The 23947-nt window shown below is 33.2% G+C and overlaps 5 protein-coding genes across 5 annotated transcripts; 2 read left to right on the top strand and 3 right to left on the bottom strand.

Annotated features, from left to right (window-relative positions):
* Window positions 199-612, top strand: LOC109335524. The gene has a single exon (XM_019571658.1). The coding sequence runs from the start codon at window positions 199-201 to the stop codon at window positions 610-612; it is 414 nt and encodes a 137-aa protein (XP_019427203.1).
* Window positions 4140-4691, top strand: LOC109335523. Its single transcript, XM_019571657.1, has one exon. It carries the CDS (start codon window positions 4140-4142, stop codon window positions 4689-4691), a length of 552 nt encoding a protein of 183 aa, XP_019427202.1.
* On the bottom strand, window positions 11948-13273 carry LOC109335522. The gene is made up of 3 exons (XM_019571656.1): window positions 13223-13273; window positions 12869-13081; window positions 11948-12166 (listed from the first exon to the last, which is right to left on the bottom strand). The coding sequence occupies exons 1-3, from the start codon at window positions 13271-13273 to the stop codon at window positions 11948-11950; spliced, it is 483 nt and encodes a 160-aa protein (XP_019427201.1).
* Window positions 15295-16268, bottom strand: LOC109335521. Its single transcript, XM_019571655.1, has 2 exons — window positions 16259-16268; window positions 15295-15725 (listed from the first exon to the last, which is right to left on the bottom strand). The coding sequence occupies exons 1-2, from the start codon at window positions 16266-16268 to the stop codon at window positions 15295-15297; spliced, it is 441 nt and encodes a 146-aa protein (XP_019427200.1).
* On the bottom strand, window positions 21496-23487 carry LOC109336701 (uncharacterized protein At5g39865-like). Its single transcript, XM_019573456.1, has one exon. It carries the CDS (start codon window positions 23033-23035, stop codon window positions 21809-21811), a length of 1227 nt encoding a protein of 408 aa, XP_019429001.1. The 5' UTR covers window positions 23036-23487; the 3' UTR covers window positions 21496-21808.

The following is a 23947-nucleotide window of genomic DNA, read 5'->3' as shown; positions in this document are numbered from 1 at the left end:
AAATTTCTTAAGGATATTTTATCTAAAAAAGAAGACAGAGGATTATGAAACAATTGCTTTAATTGAGGAGTTTAGTCCTTTAATTCAAAATAAATTACCTCCTAAATTAAAAGATCCTGGTAGTTTTTCTATCCCATGTTTAATTGAAAATACTAGTTTTGATCATGCCTTATGTGATTTGGGGGAAGTGTGAGTCTCATGCCTTTATTCGTGTGCAAAAAATTGGAAGTGGGTGAACTAAAACCTACTACTATATCACTTCAATTAGCGGATAAGTCAGTTAAATTCTCTATAGGCATCTTAGAGGATGTTACTATCAAAGTTGAGAAATTTTTCATTCTAGCAGATTTTGTAATACTAGAGATGGAAGAGAATTCACAAATCCCAATTATACTAGGTAGACCCTTTTTGGCTACTGCTAGTGCTATAATTGATGTAAAGAATAAAAGAGTGCAATCTAAGGATTCCTTAGAGAGATGCATAGTAGATGTTGACACTTCGGAGATTGATAAGGAAGTGGCTAAGGTTATTGAATTTCTGAATGCAAGTCCAACATTTCCTCATAACTCGCAAGATGAGACCTTGAAGGTAATGCCCAAATCTGAAGATTGAGAGGAAGGGAAAACACCTAAAATTTAATTAAAAACACTCCCCTCAGGTACGAATTTCTTGGACCTAATTCATCTTATCCATTTGTTGTTAATGCTAAATTAAATAAATTGGAAACTGAAAAATTGCTAAGGGTCCTGAAAATGCATAGGAAGGTAATAAGATACACATTAGATGATATAAATGGCATAAACCCTTATTTTTGCATGCATAGAATTTTCATGGAACCTAACCATAAAACTTCAATTGAAAATCAAAGGAGACTAAATCCTAATATGAAAGAAGTGGTTAAGAAAGAAGTGCTGAAACTTTTAGATGTTCGGGTAATATATCCTATATCTGATAGTGAATAGGTGAGCCCAGTTCATGTGATTCCTAAAAAGGGAGGATTGACTATTGCGAAAAATGAGAAAAATGAATTAATACCAACTAGAACAGTCACAGGTTGGAGAATATGCATTGATTATATAAGATTAAACACAACTACTAGGAAAGATCACTTCCCTCTCCCAATCATTGATCAAATACTTCAAAGGCTTGCTACACATGAATATTTCTGCTATTTAGATGGGTACTCAAGATTTCATCAAATCCCCATTCACCATGAAGACCAACAGAAAACTACTTTCGCATGTCCTTATGACACCTTTTCCTATAGGAGAATGTCTTTTCGGCAATGTAATGCCCCAACCACTTTTGAAAGATGCATGACTGCAATATTTTCTGATTTTATAGAAAACATAATGGAAGTTTTTATGAATGATTCTTATGTTTATGGACTTTCATTTGATGATTGTTTAACAAATTTGACAAAAATATTGCAGAGATATGAGGAAGTGAATCTTGTATTAAATTGGGTAAAATGTCACTTAATGGTGTGCGAGGGTATTGCTTTGGGGCATTTAATTTTAGGAAAAAGGATAGAAGTGAACAGGGCAAAAAATTGTAGTAAATAGAAAATATGTCACCACCAATTAACATAAAAGATGTTATGAGTCTCTAAGGCCATGCAGGATTTTAGCGCAGATTCATAAAAGATTTTTCAAAAATTGCGAAACTCTTTTCTAACCTTTTAATGAAAAATACTGCATTTGATTTTGGTGTTGTTTGTCTAGAATTGTTTTGCATGTTGAATGAGGCATTGGTCACTGCACCAACATTGCAATCAGTGGAGTAGAATCTTCCCTTTGCAGTGATGTGTGATGTTAGTGACTATGTCATGGGAGTAGTGTTGGGCCAAAATAAGGACAAGAAGATGCATGCAATCTATTATGCAAGCAAAATACTTGATGGAGCTCAAGCCAACTATGCCACCGTATAGAAAGAGCTACTACCTGTTGTGTTTGCCTTTGAAAAATTTAGGTCCTACCTAGTAGGTTCTGATGTGAACCCAAATGAGCCAAAATTGGATAATGATGAACTAAGAGGCATTGGTGGTCCCATGACAAGGGCAAAGTAGGGAAAATAATTCCCAACCTTTTTAGTGGGCACGTCCATGTTCTAAGCATGACTAGGACATACTTATTATGTCCTAAGATGGTTCATGAAGCATTTAATTTGTCTTTTGCTATTTGAATTTCAGAATAAATGAAGTCTTTGAAGAGCATTAAATAAAGTCAACACCATTAAAGACAGCTTGGGCATTTCGTGCAAGTCAAGTCAAATATGGTTAATTGTATGGAGTAATTCGTGCAAGACTTAACTTCTAGTCAAACATGATTAATTCTTGAAATGTTTTCGTGCAAGAGATTAAATTCATGAAGATTATTTGTGTCGACAATTAAATCACTTCAAGAGTGATTATTCTTTGAAGTTTTCGTGCAAGACCATTAATCAAGTCAAGCATGATTAACTCAAGAAGATGTTTTTCGTGCAATGCATTCAAAACACACATTAACTCATGAAGACCAAAGCATTTAAGGGTAACCGAATTCTGCACTTGGTTAAAGCTTTGCATGGAACTCAAGACCTCCATTAAACTCGTGTGGACCACAACTTCAAGGGTGGCCGAATTCTTCATAAAAGAAATAGGGAATCCTAGGCTAAATGCTTGGTTCCTTACAAATCAATTAAGGATTTTCATAGAATTCAAAGTTTTTCATTTATTTGTAATTTGAATCTTTTAGGAGTTCCCATAAGGAAATATACTTTGGATATTTCGGTTGGAACAATGTGACCAACCATGGATTATGTCCTATAAACGTAACCTCGGATGGGTGAATAAGAAAAAGTTTGATTTTGAGTAAAAATTAAGGATTCTTCCTTTGTGTGAGAGTGTCATCTTTTCCTAACTTCTTGGCTGAACCAAGATTAGAAATTCTTATCAAGAACCACGTTCTTGTGGCGAATATCACCCGACTTATCAATATCATTGTTGTGGCGCCATTCACCTTCATTCCTTTACCATCTTCGTTTATCCTAAAGTATTTCCTTTCGGCCTAAATTACATCTTCAAAAAAAACCACTAAAACTGTGGGTTCATTACACCAAACAAGATAGATTGTTTCAAAAAGGATCTCCTGAAGAGGTTCTCATAAGGTTCTAAAGTTATAATCCATACTGATCATCCAACCCTGAGATACTTGATGAGTAAGAAATAAGCTAAACCACATCTCCTCCGATGGATTCTCTTTTTGCAAGAATTTGATCTTGAGATTGTTGACAGGAATGAGACAGATAATCCAGTTGTAGATCACTTATCTCGGCTTGAACATCCAAGTGGAGGGGAGGAAGACATACCTATTGATGATTCCTTTCCTAATGAGAAAATCCTTCACCTTGACATTGTAGAGGCACCTTGGTATGCTGACTTTGTAAACTATTTGGTCAGCAAGATTCTTCCACCTGAAATGACACCGCAACATAAAAAGAAATTCTTCTCAGATCTGAAGAAGTGTATTTGAGATGATCTTTACCACTACCGAGTCTGTGTTGATGGTATTTACAGAAGATGTGTTATAGAAGAAGAAGTGTCAAAGATCTTGAGTTGTTGCCACTCTGCCTCTTATGGAGGCCATGCCAGTACTTCAAAAACAATAGCAAAGGTATTCCAATCTGGTTTCTTTTGGCCACACATATTCAGATATGCAATGAGTTTTGTTCTCGCATGTGATTCTTGCCAAAGGATAGGGAACATATCAAAATGGCATGAAATGCCAATGAACCTCATCCTTGAGGTGGAGATATTTGATGTATGGGGAGTTGACTATATGAGACATTTTCCTACTTCAAACAGTAAAAAAGCAATATCCTGTGGCAGTCGATTATATTTCTAAGTGGTGGAGGCAATTTCATCTCCACACAATGATGCTAAACCGGTCATGAAACGGTTTATCAATATCATATTTCTAAGGTTTGGGGTCCTGAGACTGGTTATTTGTGATGGAGGCTCACACTTCATTTAAAGACATTTTGAAAACCTCTTGAAGAAGTATGGTGCTTCTCATTGAGTTTGTACCCCTTACCACCCTCAAACAAGTGGTCAAGTGGATGTATCAAATCGTAAGATTAAGAGCATATTGGAGAAGACAATGTCTAGGAGCAGGAAAAATTGGTCATCAAAGCTTGATGATGCTTTATGGGCTTATCGTACTGCATATAAAACACCTATTGGTATGTCACCATTCAGATTGATATATGGTAAGCCCTGCCATCTTCCAATGAAACTAGAGCATAAGGTATATTGGGCATTCAAATTGCTAAACTTTGATCTGAAAGTTGTTGGAGGAAAGAGAAAATTCCAACTGCAAGAGTTGGAAGAACTGCGGTTGGATGCTTATGAGAATGTTGGCACTTACAAAGAAATAACAAAAATATGGCATGACAAACATATACTCCGCAGAGAATTCCGAGTAGGGGAACTAGTTCTCTTATTCAACTCCAGATTGAGAATCTTTTCAGGGAAGCTAAAGTCTAGATGGTCAGGTCTGTCCAGAGTCACCAAGGTCTATCCTTATGGAACGATTGAGATATGGAATGAGGAAAAGGGAAACTTCAAGGTAAATGGTCAACGTTTGAAGCATTATCTAGCAGATGAGCGATTGGAGAAACAAACAGACATTGCCCTCTTGGATCCTACATGAGCTACAAGGATCAACCGTCAAGCTAATGACGTTAAACGAGCGCTTCGTAAGAGGCAACCCACGCTAGAGGTACATTTTTTTAATTCATTAATTTTAGTGTTTTAGTATCGACTTTAGTGTCTCCCTGAGTTTGGAGCCTTTGTAAGGAGATGTATATAGTATCGGCCACAAAAAGTCATAAACTCTAAAAAATAAAAATAAAATAAAAAATAAAAAAATACATCGAAAAGTGCTAACATGACAATGCCTATTCAAATATGATTTTTGTACCTAGTCCATCTAGGACATATGGGTCATTTGAGACCTTTTTCTCTTCTTTTGCAAGTACTTCCACTACACAATAAAGTCAACCACTTATAATTGACACAAGAGTTAAGAACACTTCCTTTCTAACCCGTGAGATTTATTTTTCTTTCTCTTATTGTTTAGGTTTTTACATTGAGGACAATGTAAATTTCTAAGCGTGAGGGAGTTTTGTATTTAGATAGTTCATTCATGTCATGTATACCATATTGATTTTAAATTTTTAGGTTGAATATTCATATTATCATGCATTATCATATGTTCATATATCATCTATCCACTGCTTTGTTCTATATGTTTTCTATCTGCTTTAAATGAAAAAGTATGCATGAATGATGATTGTTGATCTGTGACCTCCATTGAAGAAAAAATTATTGATAGAATAAGAATATGAAAGACATTAGATTTGAAAATTGTGATTTAAATTTGGTTAAATAAAGGTCTTTGTTTCATAACTTCTGTTGAATGTACCAAATATGAGAAACTTGGCCCAAACACAATAAGGGTTCTGATTTGAATTGACAATTACATTAAACCCTTTTTTCTTTCATGAATGCATAATTTTCTATGATTGTATATTCAAGAACTTGATTTGTGACTGTTTCAAGATTGAAGTCTCTTTCTTTGCATTAAAATAATAGAGGAAAGTAGGACTTTTTCTTTTGACCTTCAATCGCTTGCTATAAAAATTGAAAACTCATTAGTTGCCCACTTTTGAGCCTGAACTTTAATGATTTTTCATAGTTACTCAAATGAGAGTTTGGGGTAATTTATGATATTTGGTTGAAGCAATGAGAAAGGTGAAAATGTCATGTATGATGAAAGAATCCATAAAAGGTGAAAAATAAAATAAATAAATAAATTTCATTCCTTCTCTTTTAGAAAATCTCAACAACAAAAAAAGAAAAAAAGAAAGAAAAAAGAAGAAGAAGAAGAAGAAATACAAATTATACTAAAAGAGAAGGGACTAAAAAAATGTGTTGTAAGGAGAAAGGTTGATTGAAAAAAGATCATATGATAAAGTAATGCCTATTAAGAGAATCTCAATGCTTCAATTAGATGCTTAAAAAGTTTAAGTATTTTTGGAAACACTGGTAAGTCTTTTAAATTATCATTTCTTTGGCAATCTCACCTTAAATCATTCACCTTGGCCCCATTACAACCAATTAAAGACCTCTTAGTTTTTGAATGCATTCAAATACAATTAGTGGTCATTTGGTCTATAATCAAGCCTATGGTCTATAATCAAGCCTATGGTCATTTGGTCTATAATCAAGCCAATACAATGAGCGAAACACTATGACATTTAAACACATGAGAGTGATGAGAGAATAGTGATCCTAATTCATGCATTTGTTATGACTCAAAGATGTAGCTTAAATTAAATTTGTTTATGATTATCTTGTCGTGATGTTTGGATTGTTTCAAAACTAACATGATATTGCTTGCTATTTTGGGTCATGGTTTCTATATCATCATTCATAAATGATTGTGAAAGTTAGACATAATATTTGCTTGAGGAAAAAAAAGAGATAAGCTTGAGGGGATTTAATGAGTGTGAAATTATGCTACATTTGCATTGTATTTAACTTGCATTTTAGGACATAATTAGGACTTTATGATTGTTTTTAGCTTTTATTTCTCTTTGTTCGGGTTGAGCGGGTGTTTTTGGTTATGTTGTGTAGTTTGGATGGATTAAAGCCAAAAAGAGTAGAAATTGAGTGCAAGAATATGGAATTCAGTGTTGAGATTATGGGAAGCCCAATTGAATGGCCAAAAGAAGACATAGATGTTATATTATATTCCTATTTTTTAGATTTGTTTTATTGGGCTTAGCCCAATATTTTGTAATTAGGATAACTAAAGGTTCTCCCTCAAGGATAAAAACACTTTACACTTTATACACTACATTACAGTTCTCTAATTTAGAATTTGGTATTCTCTTCTCTAATATGAGTGAGTAATTCCCTTTGTGTCTCGATTGGGGCTATTCATTTTTACATTCAATAAACATTTGTTCTTACTTCTATTTCATTGAGTGTTGTGATTTGAATCATTACACTGAGTTATATTTGTGTGAATTGTTTGACCAACAAATTACACCTCTTGTATACATTGGGGAAGGACCGAGGGGTGAACCCAACTATATGACCATTCAGCTATTCAAACTAGAATCCTAATTCACGATAGCAGTCTACGGATTCTCGGGGGTTTCTAGAATTCACCTTGGGTTGATACGAAGCGATTGGATAGAAAGATCCAAGTAAAGGATTTGATTGATAACCGTACCACGAGAGTAGGTGCAACTTCAATTGAGTACACGTGTTTGACCTCGAGAGATAATGACATATATCAAAGAGCAATTCATCCTTACAACTTAAAGCTCATAAAAAGGAGCAAAACAAGGATTTGCGAGTGTAACGGCGGTAACCCTTATCTTGAGAACTCTCCCCAAATTAGATTTCAATCATTTTTAATACTTTCATAATTATTCTTGTTAATTTCTCAATCGTTCTAAATTCAATTTTATTTCCTTATTTGAGTTAAATATAAATTAGTTGCTATAATTAAAGGAATTTTTCAGTAATCACTAAAGTAATAATACTATAAAACGAATTAGTAACTATAAGATTTACATTAATAAGCCCATTAAAATATATAATAGTAATTAGCAAAACCAATTCGAAATTTTTAATAGGCTTATTATGCCAAATTTTCTATTGATGCTTAAAATAACAATTCAACAATGCTTACAAATGTTGTCTATATGAATATAGTAGAAGATTAAACTTACTTCACTTCAAATGGGGAACTTAATAACACTTTTTCAAGAAAGCATTATAGAATCCTTAAATATAACATTGTTTTATTGAAAAAGTGTAGTAAAATGACTATATACGATAGTGTTGGAGTAGTAATGAACTCTAGGAAAAAGGATATAACTTTTGAATTTTGTGTGACGACACTGCAGATTGAGTGAGGTTTGCTGTATTAAAGTGAGGGGGAGGGTGAAGGTGATGAGTGTCAAAGCATTTTATGTTTTAGTGAAAGTGGGGATATGTGTTTGGTGCATAATATTCAATAAAATCAATAGCTTATATTGTTAGAATTAGACACGATTTAAAAGAGTTCTAAACCATACGAACACGAAAAATGGAAGCAAAAATGATAGAGTTACCTATCGCCAGTGTTGCGTTTTCTAGCAAGCTTCGGACTAAGACTCTGAAGAGTGATTCCAAGGCTCTTCTAAGCTCTTACTCTCACTAGGGATGACAATTTGAGTTTGGTCCAACGGGCCAGCCCGTTTGGCCTGCCATTTTTAGCAGGTCGGGTTGGGGATTTGAGCCTTTTTTATCAATAAGGGTCTGGTCGGACCAACCCATATTTTGGCTGGCTAGGGCGGGCTGACTCATATTGCCACCCTTAGTGGTACCTCTTCATGGCAACCCAAGATCAAATTATTTGTTCTAATCATTTTCATTTTTTTATGAAACCAATGATCAAGAATGTAATTATCATTTAAATACATTAAATTTTATCAACAAGAATGTGCCTATGAAAATTTCATGAACCCATGATCAATAATGTAATTATCATTTATTTGCTCTAATGATAATGTAGACGATGAAGAAGAAAAGTTTTTGGAAGACATTGGTAGTGATATGTTTAAAACTTAGGAATTAGAGGCTTTATTATGAACTAGGAGTGTAAAAGTTGAAGACTATGCTAGCTTTTTATTTAGAAATTACAAATTTTAAAATAAGATGGATTATGTTATTGTGAGATTGTGAATTTTGATTTGTGATTTTTTGTTTTAAAAGATATTTACGAGGCGTGATGATTATTTATTTCTAAAATTGTGATTGAGTTGGTTATAAATGTATGTTTTGAAAAAATAACGGACCAACCCGCCGGCCTACCAGCCTTGCCAAATATGGGTTGGGCTAGTATTTTGAGACCTTTTAGCAATAAGGGTCAGGCCGAGCCATATTTTGGCGCGTCAAAGACGGTACGGGCAGAGCCAGGGCAGGCAGGCCCATATTGCCACCCTTAGTTCTCACCCTTAGATGGTGTTGATTTTCTAAATGTGTGAGTAAGCTTAAGGACCACAAAACGTTTGAATTGATAGCCACATAACCATCAATGAATAATATTACAATTAATGGTAATTGATTATTTCCGGCAATTAAATGTATGTTATATTTGATCTGAAACCGTTTACTTAATGAACCTTATTAATGGAGATTATTTTCATTAATATCATAATTAATATGGAAATAATGAAGATTATTTTCATTGATATCATAATTAATATGGAAATATTCTTACATTCTCCCACTTAGTCCATATAACGAAGCATTCAACATAACAGAAACAAAATGTATGAATCATGACGATAAGTTCTCTATGAGTGAGTATTATCTTCCATGTGTTACAACATATTAAGTCTGTACTAATTGTCTTTATTCTTTAGTGAATAAACCATATGTTTATTATGGGTCAATGCAAACTATATTTCTCAATAAACTAAAATGAAAGTGCTCAACTATATGAGAAAATATCTAAGTGAATGAGAGTTTATTGAAAAATAATATACTCATACAACAACAATTACATCATAGAACCAAGTCCCATGTTTTCTACATGAACCTTGAATTTTTTTGGTAACATGCCTTTAGTTAAAGGATCTGCAATCATCAAAGTAGTGCTAATGTGTTGGATGGCCACTTTACCATCCTTAACACGTTCTGTTATGGCTAGATACTTAATGTCAATGTGCTTACTTTGACTTTCACTTTTTTTATTCTTAGCCATGAAAACATATGCTGAATTGTCATAGTAAAACTTTAGTGGCCTAGAAATAGAGTCAACAACTCTAAGCTCATATATGAATCTGTTCAACCAAACATCATTAGATGTAGCTTCAGAACACGATACAAACTCAACCTGCATTGTGGAAGTAGCAATCAATGTATGCTTGAAGTTGCTTCAAGACACGGCTCCATTAGCTAGCATAAAAACATATCCTGAAGTGGATTTTCTTGAATCCATACAACCATCAAAGTCAGCATTAGAGTAGCCAACCTCCTCCAATTCACCACTCCATCTGAACATAAGCATGTAGTTCTGTGTTCCTTGAAGGTATCTCAAAACCTTCTTTGCAGCTTTCAAATGGTCAAGACCTGAGTTACTCTGATATCTACATAATACTCCAACAACATATGCAATGTTAGGTCTGGTACAAACCCGAGTATACATAAGGCTTCCTACAGCTGAAGCATATGGAATATCCTTCATTCGATCTTGTTCAAGGTCATTCTTTAGACATTGATCCCAACTGAATTTGTCACCCTTCACAATAGGTGCTACACTCGGTGAACAATCTTTCATATGAAATATCTCTAGAATTTTGTTGATATAGGTCTCTTGGGATAAACCTAAAATGTCTCGTGATCTTTTCCTATGGATCTTAATGGCAATGACATAAGATGCCTCACCCATATCTTTCATTTCAAAGGAATTGTTTCACCTCATATAGCATTTCATTATCATTATTTGTTAATTGTCGCTACCCTATCTTCGTGGGTGCGACGATAGATGTGCAAATAAAAGTAATGGAGTCTTCATCGAGGTTTTTTTTAAAGAGAAAACATGAAAAACCAATTTTTGAGAATAAGATTGATTCACTCACATATAAAAATTTGTTCGGGAGTTGGTTACAGATGGGGAATGTGTTAGGCACCTCATACCGTCCGTTTAAAAAAATGGTACCTAGATTAATAAAGTGAATATTCACTCAAAATATTAATAATATCTCCTCATATGTATCTCTAACTGCAATAGAGAAATCTAGGCTACATAGTTCTTTCAGAAAATAGTTCATTAGTCGATATATTTTTATTTTTATTTTATTCATATAAAAATTAAAAAGGCAAGGTGGTGCGACAAGGTACTAGTCACATAGTGAAGCCACCTCACCTTGCCTTAGACGATATAAAGTAGCTCGACAAGGCCATCAGCCTATAGTGGAACTACTTTATGTTACTTTTAAAATTGTTTGAAGATTTTTTTTTACAAGATAAGGTAACACAACAAGACACAAGGTCTATAGTGGGGTTATCTTACCTCATTTTAGGCGACATGAAGTAGTGCGACAAGGAACTCGACATATATTGGAACTATTTGACATTACTTTTTAAAAATGTTTTTTCTTTATTGCATTGTACACGTCACCTTTAAACTTATTTGAAAATTTATTTTAGAAGATAAAGTAACACGATAAGGCACAAGGCTTATAGTGAGGTTACTTTACCTCATTTTAAATAACATGAAGTAACGCGACAAGACACTCAACCTATAGTGGAATTACTTCATATTATTTTAAAAATATTTTTTATTTATTGCATTTTACACGTCACATTTAAACTTATTTGAAAATTTATTTTAGAAGATAAGGTAACACGACGAGACACAAGGCATATAGTGAGGTTACTTTACCTCATTATAGACGACATGAAGTAGCGCGACAAGACACAAGACCTATAGTTAAACTACTTCATATTATTTTAAAAATATTTTTGTTTATTTACATTCATACATATATAAATATATCTATACTACTAAATAAACAAAATGAATAAATAAAACGAAATTGCAAACAGTAAATAATTAAATAAAATTAAAATATAATAATAATAAAAGAAATAAAGATTAAAAAAACAGAATTCAATTAAATTAAAGGAATATAAATTGGGTAAATAATAAAAGGAATTAGGGAGGGTTAGGGTTACAAATAAATTTGAGGGTTAGGGTTAGGGTAAAATTAATTTGGGATTAGGTTTTAAAATCAATTTGGGTATTAGGTTTTAAGATCAACTTGGGGATTAAGTTTTAAAATCAATTTGGGGATTAGGGTTAGGGTAAAATTAAATTGGGGTTTAGGGTTTGTATTGTTATGGAGACAACATAGGTGGTTGGTGGCCGGAAGGGGCAGCGACTGCGGTAACTTGGCCGCCGGCCGCGGTGGTGCACCGCCGCCCATCCAGGGCGGCGACGGTGCAGCCAGCTGTAAGGACGACCGCTGGACAGGGCGATCCAGCCCCTTTGGGCGCGGCTAGGGATAGACAGCCCTCCATGGCTGCTGTCCAGTCCTTCCCCATTACCACAGTGGGCTGCAACGATGGCTTAAGGCTGAGCCAACACCGTCAAGCAGCCCCGCTTCAAAAAATAATAGCTGGAAAAATAAATTAAATGTAAAAAGTAACACATTCAATGGTAAAACTAATAAATACATTACAATGAAGAAGAAGAAGAAAAGTGAATGAACCTAGAAGAGAGCTTGAAGGTAGTGAATATTTGGGTGAGAACTCTTTTGCTTGTTAGTGCTCATATTTCTCCTTTCATCTCCTTTCTATCTTCTTTTTTAAAACAAGGTTTGTGCTTCCTTTTCAATTTTCAGATTAGGTTTCACTTAGTTGCTAAGTTAGGCTTATATAAGGGGGTGGGATTAGGGTTGGAAACCCTAATCTGGTTGGGCCAAAGGGGCCCAACTTCTTTTCAAAATTTTCCTGCCTTATCTTTACTTCAAAAATTATTTTTTTATTGATTAAATTACCCCCGATCAAAATTGGGTATTTACACTAACAAAATATTGTCCACATATAAAACAAGGAAACATACCTTACTCCAACTAATATTTTGGTATATACATTGATCCATGACGTTCTCTTCAAAACCGAATGATGTGACGATATCATGGAACTTTAAATACTATTGGCGAGGGCTTGTTTCAAACCGTAAATTGATTTATAGAGTTTGCATACTAAATTCTAACCATCTCTAAAGGAGAATCCTTCAAGTTGTTTCATATAAACCTTCTCCTCTATATCTTTGTTAGCGAATGTCGTTTTCATATCCATTTGATGTAGCTCAAAATCAAAGTGAGCTACTAATGCCGTAATCGTGTAGAGAGATTTTTTCTTTGATACAGGAGAAAATGTGTCTATGTAATTGATTCCTTCTCTTTGACTAAACCCTGTGGCTACAAGTCTTGCTTTATGTCTCTCGATGTTGCCTTGTAAGTCTTTCTTTGTTTTAAAAACCCATTTACACCCAATGGCTTTTAAACCATCAGACAACTCGACGAGATCTCAGACTTTATTAATTGTCATAGAGTTCATCTCTTCAATCATGGCCTTGTGTAATAAGTTAGATTCTTTAGAACTTACAGCTTGTGAAAACGTTTCAGGATCATTCTCAGATCCAACGGTGCATTCCATTTCTTACAAGTATACATCATAAATACTAGGAATTGTTGGTATCCTCACTCAAGTAGATCTTCTTAATGTTACATCGTTTTCTTGAGGAACTTGTTGTTCAACCAATTGTTCAATTGGTTGTTTAACATTGTTTTGATTAACAACTTGATCTAAAGGATCAATATCATTTATATGTGGAACTTCAATAACCGGTTGTCTTACATACGTTTGAATTTGAGGTGTATCTATAACAATCAGTCTATCACTTGAACTAGAAGGTTGAGTTTCATTGTAATCCAACACAGAGATTGAGTCATGCAGCTAGTCACTCCCACTAATCAAGTCATCCTCGATAAATTTTGCATTTCTTGATTCCACGATCCTGGTATTATGAGACGGAAAATATAATCTATATCCCTTGGAATTTTTGGCATATCCAATGAAATACCCACTAATACTCTTAAGATCTATTTTTTATTATTATGAACTATAGATTATAACCTCAGTCGGGCATCCCCAAACGCGTATATGTCGCAAATTGGGTTTCTGTCTTTTGAATACCACAAAAGGGGTCTTTAAAAGAGCCTTGAATGGAACTCGGTTCAATATATACACACATGTCTTTAGTGCTTCAGTCTATAATAATTGAGGAAGTTTTTGTTATTCATCATACTTCTCACCATGTCCATTAAAGTTTGGTTTCTTCTTTCTGGTACACCATTATGGTCTGAATTACCAAGCATAGTGTATTGGGAAACAATCCCATGTTCTTGAAGAAACTTCACAAATGGACTAGGTACTTGTCCATTCTTAGTGTATCTTCCATAATACTCATCACCTCTATTTGATCTCACTATTTTAATTTGTTTACCATATTGTTTCTCTACTTCAACCTTGAAAACATTAAAGGAGTCTAAAGCTTCGTCTTTAGAACGAAGTAAATGGAGTTACATAAATCGTGAGAAATCATCTATGAAGGTGATAAAACATTTTGGATTACTTGCATCCATATCAGGATAACAAATATATGTATGTATGATTTCCAACAAATCAATACTCCTCTTTGCACCCTTTTGAGACTTATTGGTTTTATTTCCCTTAATGCAATCCACAAGTCTCAAAATCAGAAAAATCAAGAGCAATAAGTATTCCTTCATTGGCTAACCTTTTTATTCTCAAAACGGAGATATGTTCCAATCTCTGGTGCCACTATAAAGAGAAACTTTCATTCATAATACAATGTTTTGATCCAACAATAACATTCATGGAGTTATAAGCAATGTTATTTTGTAATGTAATTAAATAAAGACCATAAGACAATGTATCATGACCACTAACTTCGGATTTATTAAATAGTGTAAAACCATTATCCAAAAGTAAAATCCATACCATAAGACACAAGTCTTGAAACTGAAATTAAATTCCTCAAAAAATTAGGAATGTAAAATGTCTTTTCCAAATATAAAATAAAGCCATTGCTTAACACCAAATCACATTAACCAATAGCCTCCACGGTGAACTCATCTCCCTCCTGGACGTATGAAATTCTCATTTCCCACTGGCTTCTGAAGGTTTTGCATATCCTGCAAGGTATTTGAGACATGGATTGTAGAACTAGAGTCAATCCACAAAGTATTATGACCAACATTTGTTAGATTACATTCATAACATATAAACAAAAGTTGTATATCTTTCTTGTCAAGCCAATTTTTGAACTTAGAGCATTGTTTTTTCATGTATGCTTTCTTTTTGCAAAAGAAACACTTTGAGTCTTTCTTAATGTCCGGTTTGACAAAGATCTTGCCTTTAAATTTGACACGACCTTTCTTCTTCCTTTCAAAGAAGGTCAGGTTCACTTTCTCACCCTCTTCCATAGCCAGTCTTCCCTCTTCTTGAACACACATGGTCAGAAGTTTATTAATTCACCATTTATCCTTATGTGTGTTATAAGAAATCATAAAAGGGCTATACTATTGGGGCAGAGTGCACAAAATGAAGTGAACCAAAAAAAATTCTGACATATCAACTTCCAAGGCCTTCAATTAAGCTGCAATATCCCACATGCGCATGATATGATCACACACACATCCCAAAATGGTATGCTTCATGGATGAAAATTGCATGATAAAGGTACTTATCAAAGCCTTGTCTGAAGTGACAAATTGATCGTCTATTGCATTCATTAAGAGACGAACATTGTCATACTGCTCGATAGAACCCTTAATCCTAGTAGATACTTTGGTCTTTATGAACATAAAGCAGAGGCGATTAGATCTCTCCCACTTTTCATATAGATCTACTTGATCTAGGGTACACACCTTGGTGTTTACAGGTGGTTCCGGCTTTCTTATGGCATAATCAATGTTCATCCATCCCAAATGAAGGAGAACTCCTTCCTTCCACACCTTAAAATTATCACCCCTGAGTTTGGGAACATCAACTTTCACGTCAGAGAAACTAACAGGTTGACTAACTGCAAATAAAAAAATATGAACAACATGCTTAATAAATTTGTTTTGAAGAAAATAACTATATCATGTTTTACCAATATAAATCATGTTTCCAATGATATAGATACATAAAACTTGCATGTAGGCTAAAGTTCTAATTCCATTATATTCACGCAATGATGATAAAACTATCAAAATACATTTTGTTCCCTAATACATGTGGGTTGATTAGGAAATATAATTTGGTATTTTATCCTAATTAAATATACAAAAATTTAATAAAATATCATGTGGAGTGAATTTATTAGACCATGTATAATCAATCATGAAAAGAATACTAGTATTTTGGTGTAACACATGGAAAAAACATTGTCCCCCAACGAAGAACCAAAAAGAAATTTATAAACAATGTAAATTAAAGTGATAAAATTTATAAACAAGACAAAGGTAAATCAGTTAGATGCTCTGAGTACAAAATGTTAGAACTAGAAATGATCTAAAAGAGTTCTTTAAGCCATACGAACACGAAAAGCTGAAGCAAAAAGGTTATAGTTACCTCCTGCCATTATTGCTTTTTCTAGCAAGCTTCGGACTCCGACTCCGGAGAGTGATTTCAAGGTTCTTCTAAGCTCTTTCCCTCACCCTTAGATGGTGCTGATTTTCTGAATGTGTGAGTAAGTTTAGGGATCCCAAAACGTTTGAATTAATAGTCACATAACCATCAATGTGCAATATTAAAATTAATGGTAATTGATTGATTTCAGAAATTAAATGTACATTATATTTGGTATGAAATCGTTTGCTTAATAAACAATATTAATGAAGATTATTTCCATTGATATCATAATTAATATCAAAATATTCTTACATATGTTACAAAAAAATGTTGCTAAATGTATGCAAATCGACAATGTTTGCTACATAACACAAGTTGAATCAATGAACATAAAACCATCTTGTAAAAAAAAGTTCTTAGATTTACTTAGAATTAAGTAAGACTTAATATATGGAATACTATGGGTGAGCATGTGTCGGTTGGACAGAGTAAGATTTATCCCTTACACAACTATAAATGTTGGTTAGGTCATTTTTTGAACTCGGACTCATTCCTAGACCTGAAGCTAACCCCTAAATGTTGATCGGGTCAGTCTTTGACCCGAACCCGACCATCAACTCAATTAAATATAATGCATACTTATTTTAGATAAAATCCTATCAATATTACTTATCATTATGGATATATAACTTGATATATAAAATGATATATGTATATGTAGTATTAATCATGTATATATCATGAAAAAATTATAGAGTCAATGATACTTTCGATTAAAGAGATGTCATTACTCTATATACAATTGAATAGAGACATATAAACATGATGAGTGAGTGATCATGAGCCGAGTCAGGCCAGGTCATGCTTATCTCATACCCGACCCTAAATATTAGTTGAATCTAATTTTTGAACGTGAATCGGCTCTAGATCCAATGAGACATAACCATATTCGGATCTGATCATGATCGGTAGATGTGTAAAAGTTCAGTTCGATTTTTGATGCATTTTAGTGACCGAACTGAACACAAACACATGGTTCGATTCAGCTCAATTAACCGCAAATTTAAGTATATGAACCGAACCTAATTGAACCGCTCTTGAATGGTTCAGTTCGATTTCATGGTTATTCCAATTATTTTCTTATAAAACATCTTAAGTTCAAAATGTATTATAAGAGATTTTGTTTGTCCATAAAAGGAAAAAAAAACTAATACTATTATTATTATTATCGAAAAAATAGTGAATCATATATAGATGAGAAAAAAATTGAAACTCATAATGGTATATATATATATATATATATATATATATCAATTAGTAAAATATAATAATAGTTACATATATAATCTTACAATTCACAATTAGTAATACATATAACAATATATGATATATGTTAGTTTCAAACTCAATACCACAAAAGTTAGAATATATGTTCCAAATCCTCAAGACTCTGGAAAACAATTTAGTAAGGAATAACAGATATAATATTAACATAATAATAATTTGTAACATATATAACATTACAATCACACAAAATTGATAATTTAAACCACAAAATTGGTTGAAGAATTTAAACAACAATAAAACATCATTCCATAGTAACTATTTATTTAATATGCAGTTTGGTTTGGTTCCAACAGTTCCTAAATTTCTAAAATCATAAACCGAGCCGAACATAAATGGTTCCTTAAAAAAATAACCGAACTAAACCACGAAACCAAACTATATTTTGCGGTTTAAACCGGAACCACTTACATCCCTAATGATCGAACCATATCGAGTAAGTGGGTAGAGTTTGTTACTGCTCACCTACCCTACCCACTCACCCCTATCACCATATGGAACACTATAGAATTTATAGCCAAATTTCCGCCTAGCAATTAACAACATGTACACCGTTAAATGTGTTTGTTAAAATTAATTATGATGCATTAACTCCTAGCAATTGCACTTGTTAGTATATGTTCGATGATAAGATGACATTTGATAGAAAGTTTAGTTATTGGATAATTAAATCAAATTATATTTTATTTCCTAATGTACAAGTGACATATTATGCTTAGTAGGGGTAATGATTTAATAAAGTACTATGAATAAATATAAGAATAGGCTCTCTTTTGTATACACATGCGTGCCAGTTAATTGCAATCTATATGTTGACTAACAAAGCCGTGTACTTGTTACTTTCTTTCTAATATATTAGAATTTAGAAACAGACTTTAACAGCTATAACTACAACACGGTTATGTGCTTTTTCTTTGGAGGAACATGTCAAAAGAACATTAATTCTTTTCTTTTTTTAACATAAAGCTCACCATTTTATTTTCCATGGCATTTTCCACAACCTTTGTCATGCATTAACTGTCAATGCATTTTTGAAGAAGAAACTTATAATTGATGTAAAACCGTTGAGTTTTTATGTAAAATATGAAGAAAAATATTTGAGAAAAAAGATGATTACAGTATAAGAGTTTTTTACATTCTCATTACATCATTCACTATTCATGTTAATCATGATTGACTCGTAATAAAAATGCAAATGAATGGTGATGAGGTAGTGTATGTGTATAAATCTTTACACTAACAATTTATAAATATTACCCTCAAAATATTTATATAATTTACAGAGCAATTGTAATTTTTTAGTGTTAAAAATGTGTGATGTTCATCCTATAGTGTTGATACGGATATTATTTTATTGTAAATTAATAGAGCAAAAAATATTTAATTTTTATTTGAAATTACTATACAATTTGAAATATTTTTAATTTATTTATGCTGATTTTTTTGCATAACATAATACTTAATTTATTTGAATGTTTCGCCTGCAGAAATCAACCAACTTCATGATGCATTTTAGATTGAAAATCAAATAAGAATCTATTTTTATTTGCTCATTATCTTATAAGCACAAGTTCATGTTGTGTAAAAAAAAAATATACTACGATTTTGATAGGATGAGAAATGAAGGAACTTGTACCCTATAGGCCCCATTCACTACATGAACACATGAACATGATTAAAAAGGGAGATAAGTTGGTGGAGAAAAAGTTAGCTTCTTTGGCATAAATCATTTGTATCATTAGATTATTCATAATGTTACATCCTTTTCTAAATGGCACCACATGGAATTCTAAATTCTTTGAATCCATAGGTCATTTTCACATAAATAGGTGTCTCAACTTAGCCACCGTCATTTAATTATCATATAGTGTAGAAAATTTATTTTCAAACTTTCAGGGTGCCCCTTTAGAAGTTTTAGAAGTGTATCATGTGTTAGTACCTAAAGTCAAAATTGGCAATCTGTTTTGCCCCATCACCAAGAAGAAGAAATATAATAACTGAACCGAATATGAATAAGTACATTCTTCATTAATGGAAAAACAAATACTTATTTTTTCGAGTATTTTCAATGACAAATATAATATTTCATTATACATAAAATGAATAAAATCTTTACTCAAGGAATATCAGTTAGCCATAAATTTTGCATTTATCTATAAAATCTCATGAGAAGTGCTAAATCGGCTATTCCTGCACTTGTGGACATAATACTATAATTGTGTTCAGTAATGAAGGATCTGTTGTCCCTACTGTATCCAAATTATGTCTCGGATTAATGATATTGAAACAAAAACATAAAAAAAAATAATGAACAATTAACTTTTTAATTAACACATGTTTTTATTAGTATGAGACATGGTTTAAAACAATAAATCCTTATCTTATGCCAATGGTTAGTGCAATTTATAACCTTCAATTCAGAAGGCTCAAATTGCAATAAATTAGAAGTAGATGGTTGTTGAGGATATGTAAAAGAATCATAAAAGATCAAGATTAAATAGAGCTAGTAAATAACTAAATTAAAGCTTCTACTTTTTTGAACCGCTTTCACTCAATAAAAGAAATACTTGTGAGCTTTTGAGTTTTGAACTGTTGTGTGTAGGTTCCAGGAGTAATGGTCTTATTTGGGTTGAAATTATAACAACAGTCACGGATTATTATTCAGTATTCTTCACTCCAAAGAAACGTGATTTGACAAAGTCACAAGGTCTCTAAGCCTAAGTTGAACCAAAACCATGTGTTATTATCAACTATCCTGAGTTTTTCAATCATAATTTTATAATGTGGTTTTGTTGTCGGTCATGGTTACATTGTGTTTGCCGCAATTACAAAAATAGTACGAAAATCTGGTTGATGCAGCTGCAATTGCAGTCACCAATTGATTGAAAACCATAATTAGTAACAAACTAGCAGTGAATATGTGGTATGATACAGTTAGGGGTGAGACCCTACCTGCTTACCTGACATGATCCGATCATGACGAATTCGAATAGGATCGGGTCTGATTGAATCTAGGGCCGAATTCAGGTTCAAAAAATATACCCGGTCAATATTTAAGGTCGAGTAAGGACCAAACATGACCCTACCCGTCCCATGGTCACTCACTCATCATGTTTCTACTCAAATGTGTAAAGAGTAATGATACCTTTTGATCTAAAATATCATTTCTTCTTTAATTTTTTCATAATATCTATATAATTAATAATATATATACATATATCATTTTATATGTCAAACTACATATTCATAATAATAAATAATATTGAGAAGTCTTTATATAAACTGAGTATGCATTATATTTAATCGGGTCTAGGGTCACGTCAGGTTTAAAGGCTGACCCGATCGCTATTTAGGGTCGGGTTAGCTTCGAGTCTAGGATCAGACCGGGTTCAAAAAAATGACCCTCCAATATTTAGTGTCGAGTAAGGATAAACCTTAACTCGTGTCAACCCGACCCTTGCTCAGCCTAGGTACTGCATACAATCATCTGAAAATATATGTGAAGTCCTTAGGGCAGAGAGGCAAACATTTGATAGCTAACAAGATTCACAAACATGGTAGTTGTTGCATTGAACTCAGAAACACCAGCACCATAGTGCAATATGGAGGTTCAACTCTACTAGGCCTAGGAAGCATTCAAGTCCTCAAGAGTCAAGACCTCATTGTAATCAGATTCAAAAGATTATAGTACAGTTTTGAAATTGTGTAAAGGAGATTAAACAAATTATGAATTGAAATAATGTAAATGCTATCATAGTTACATGGTACGCGGCTTTGGTTCGTCATTTTTTATATTATTATTACAAGACCTTTTTTATAAGAAACCTGACACATGTACATGGTATGCCGAATCGGATATGTGGTGCGTAGGCTAAATGAGGAAACAGACAATGATATTATTAAACTTTATGCATTTGTTAGTTTTGCAAGAACTGAAGTTGTGTACAAGGCTTCATTGTTTTCTGAGAAAGAAAAATGAAAAGTATACAGTATGCATTAAACTGCACTAATTGTGCAAAAATGAACTGATCAGAACATGTTATTCACTCTTTCTCTTGCTGTTCTCTAATATGATTGAGCACACCAAAAACTTCACTGTACAACAAAAACCCTCACTATGAACAAAGTACCAAGAAGACACAAATCAAAAACTGATTCAAGTACCTTTGTTATATTTAAATTAAATTGTCACCATGGAAGAGGGAACTAGTAGCAGCATATCGGGCATCGGATTAGTCCATTTTCATTGCAATCGGGACAACGCTGGAATCCGTATTCGCCCACCTCACCATCTTCTTCTTCATTTTCTTCTTCGTCGTCTTCGTAGTAGATTTTACAACTTCCATTGCAAGTTTCACAAGGCACAAACCTTATATCCCCACAGGCTTCACATAGAGCATCATTGTCATCAATCTTTTCGCAACAAGCAAACAACTTCTCGAGTTTCCCATCCTCGTGCAGTTTATGAATTTCCCCTGCTCCACCAATATAGTTTCTCCCAACAAACACCCTCGGCAATAATACTCCCTTACCGAATTCCTCACCAAGTAAATCTCTGAGCTCCTCCTTGAACCCCGAATCCATCGAGACATCTCTCTCGTCGACCTTCACTCCCAATCCTTTCAGAATCATCCTCACATGACAGCAATCCTCATAAGTCTTTCGCACCCCACGCAGGCTTGTGAAATACAACACTACCTTATCCTTATCCCTTTCCTTCCGACACGGGCTAACAGCCTTAAAATCCATAACACAAACACCATCATCACCATTGATTTTCATTTCCTCAAACGAGAACCCCTTAACAGCCAAGCTCTCTTGTTTCTCCTTCAACGCCTTTTGCAACAATGAGGAAACCACATGATCATCAAAAACTGAAACTTCATGCTTGATATTTGATCCATTCTCTATGAAACTACACTTATGTGGATCAACTTCAACAATAACATGGTTACTATTTCTATCAACATCAAAAGAGAAACTCCTAAAGTTTATTGGTGATCTTAAAGGGCTTGAATCTTCAAGTCCTTCCATGAGTTCCCATGTGTTAATAGTCTCAGGCTCACAAGGTGGTGTTGTGATTGGAGTCCTTGGAACAATAGATTTTGGTAACTTTTGCTCAATCATATTAGACCATGCTTTCGCTTCTTCAGCAACATCAACACTAAAATCATTCTTATTCTCATAATGGTTTTGTGTCCTTAAAAAGCAGTCATTATCACTGACCTTGATGAAACCATTGTTGCCATAGTTGTTGTGGTGTGATGTCTCATCCAATGAACCTAAAGTGGTTGATGTGAGTGCCACAAAATGGTAACTATCATCTTTGCTTTGTGGTGGATGAAGAACATGCATTGAATTGCTTCTTGGTACAGAGGAAAAGTGAGAATGGCAATGGCTGCATCTCTTTTGCTTTGAACTTGCACAACCCATGATTAATCAATCACATAAAAACACTAAAAATCTGAACTTTATAATAATTAATTAATGAACACACACAAAACAAAAAATTTAAGAAAACCCCACAATTGCTTTGAACACAAAACACACACAAGATCAAACACAAATCTAGTTTACTAAAATTGCTTGCATCATTGAAAAATAAGATTAAATTAAAAGTGAATAAATTTGGTGACATATATTGAAACAACTCAGTAAAGGACAAATGAAATGAGAATTATTGAGTCTTTAAGAGATTTCCAATGTAACAATTGGTGGGAAGAAGATAAAGAAAGAGGGAATGAGAATGGAAAGAGAAGGGAAAAAGGGTGAGAGAGATTTATCATTCAATCACAACTCAATTCATGTGAATTCTTCTCTCTCTCTCTCTATAGAGTTTTAGTTAGAGAGAGAGAAATGACATAACATAACATAAGCTAAGTTCCAAGAAGAATGTAACTTGTGACTAGAAGAAAGGTTTTATTTATAAAGTGCACAAAAAAGATACAGAAAAATATAAGTTAAAAATTACACCTAAAAAAATTAAAATTACAAGTTAATTTAATTTTTAAATAGAAATGACCAACAATATTGGAATGGTTGTTGATATTAGATAGCTAACTTCAGATTCAATCATGAAGAAAAGTCTAAAGCATTTATTTTTTGACAAAGTTTATTTGTAATGTATTCTTGAGTTTTAAAAGATCATTACAATAAGTAACATGACATACATTTTATGAAAATTTCAACACAGATTTTTTTTTGCATTACAAAAGTATTTTTCACATTTTTTTATAAAAAGCTAATTCATTTCAGAATTCTTAATTATCACTCCTAACAAATATCGTTCTCAAAATTAAACAATTACATTTTAGTCTTTCAAAAGAAATTAAAAACATTAAATGA

Source organism: Lupinus angustifolius, chromosome LG20 (genome assembly GCF_001865875.1).
Source record: "Lupinus angustifolius cultivar Tanjil chromosome LG20, LupAngTanjil_v1.0, whole genome shotgun sequence".
NCBI classification, from domain to species: Eukaryota; Viridiplantae; Streptophyta; class Magnoliopsida; order Fabales; family Fabaceae; genus Lupinus; species Lupinus angustifolius.
This window is presented reverse-complemented; position numbering and strand designations above follow the sequence as displayed.

Excerpts from the sequence above, each read along its gene's own strand:
- LOC109335523 (XM_019571657.1), top strand. The coding sequence starts at position 4,140 with ATGTCTAGGAGCAGGAAAAATTGGTCATCAAAGCTTGATGATGCTTTA.
- LOC109336701 (XM_019573456.1), bottom strand. The coding sequence starts at position 23,035 with ATGGGTTGTGCAAGTTCAAAGCAAAAGAGATGCAGCCATTGCCATTCT.
- LOC109335524 (XM_019571658.1), top strand. The coding sequence starts at position 199 with ATGCCTTTATTCGTGTGCAAAAAATTGGAAGTGGGTGAACTAAAACCT.
- LOC109335522 (XM_019571656.1), bottom strand. The coding sequence starts at position 13,273 with ATGGAATGCACCGTTGGATCTGAGAATGATCCTGAAACGTTTTCACAA. Across the intron at positions 13,082-13,222 it reads CTGAAACGTTTTCACAAGCT|AAAGACTTACAAGGCAACAT; the intron begins GTAAGTTCTAAA and ends TTTAAAACAAAG. Across the intron at positions 12,167-12,868 it reads ACAAAGATATAGAGGAGAAG|CCCACTGTGGTAATGGGGAA; the intron begins GTTTATATGAAA and ends CCATCGTTGCAG.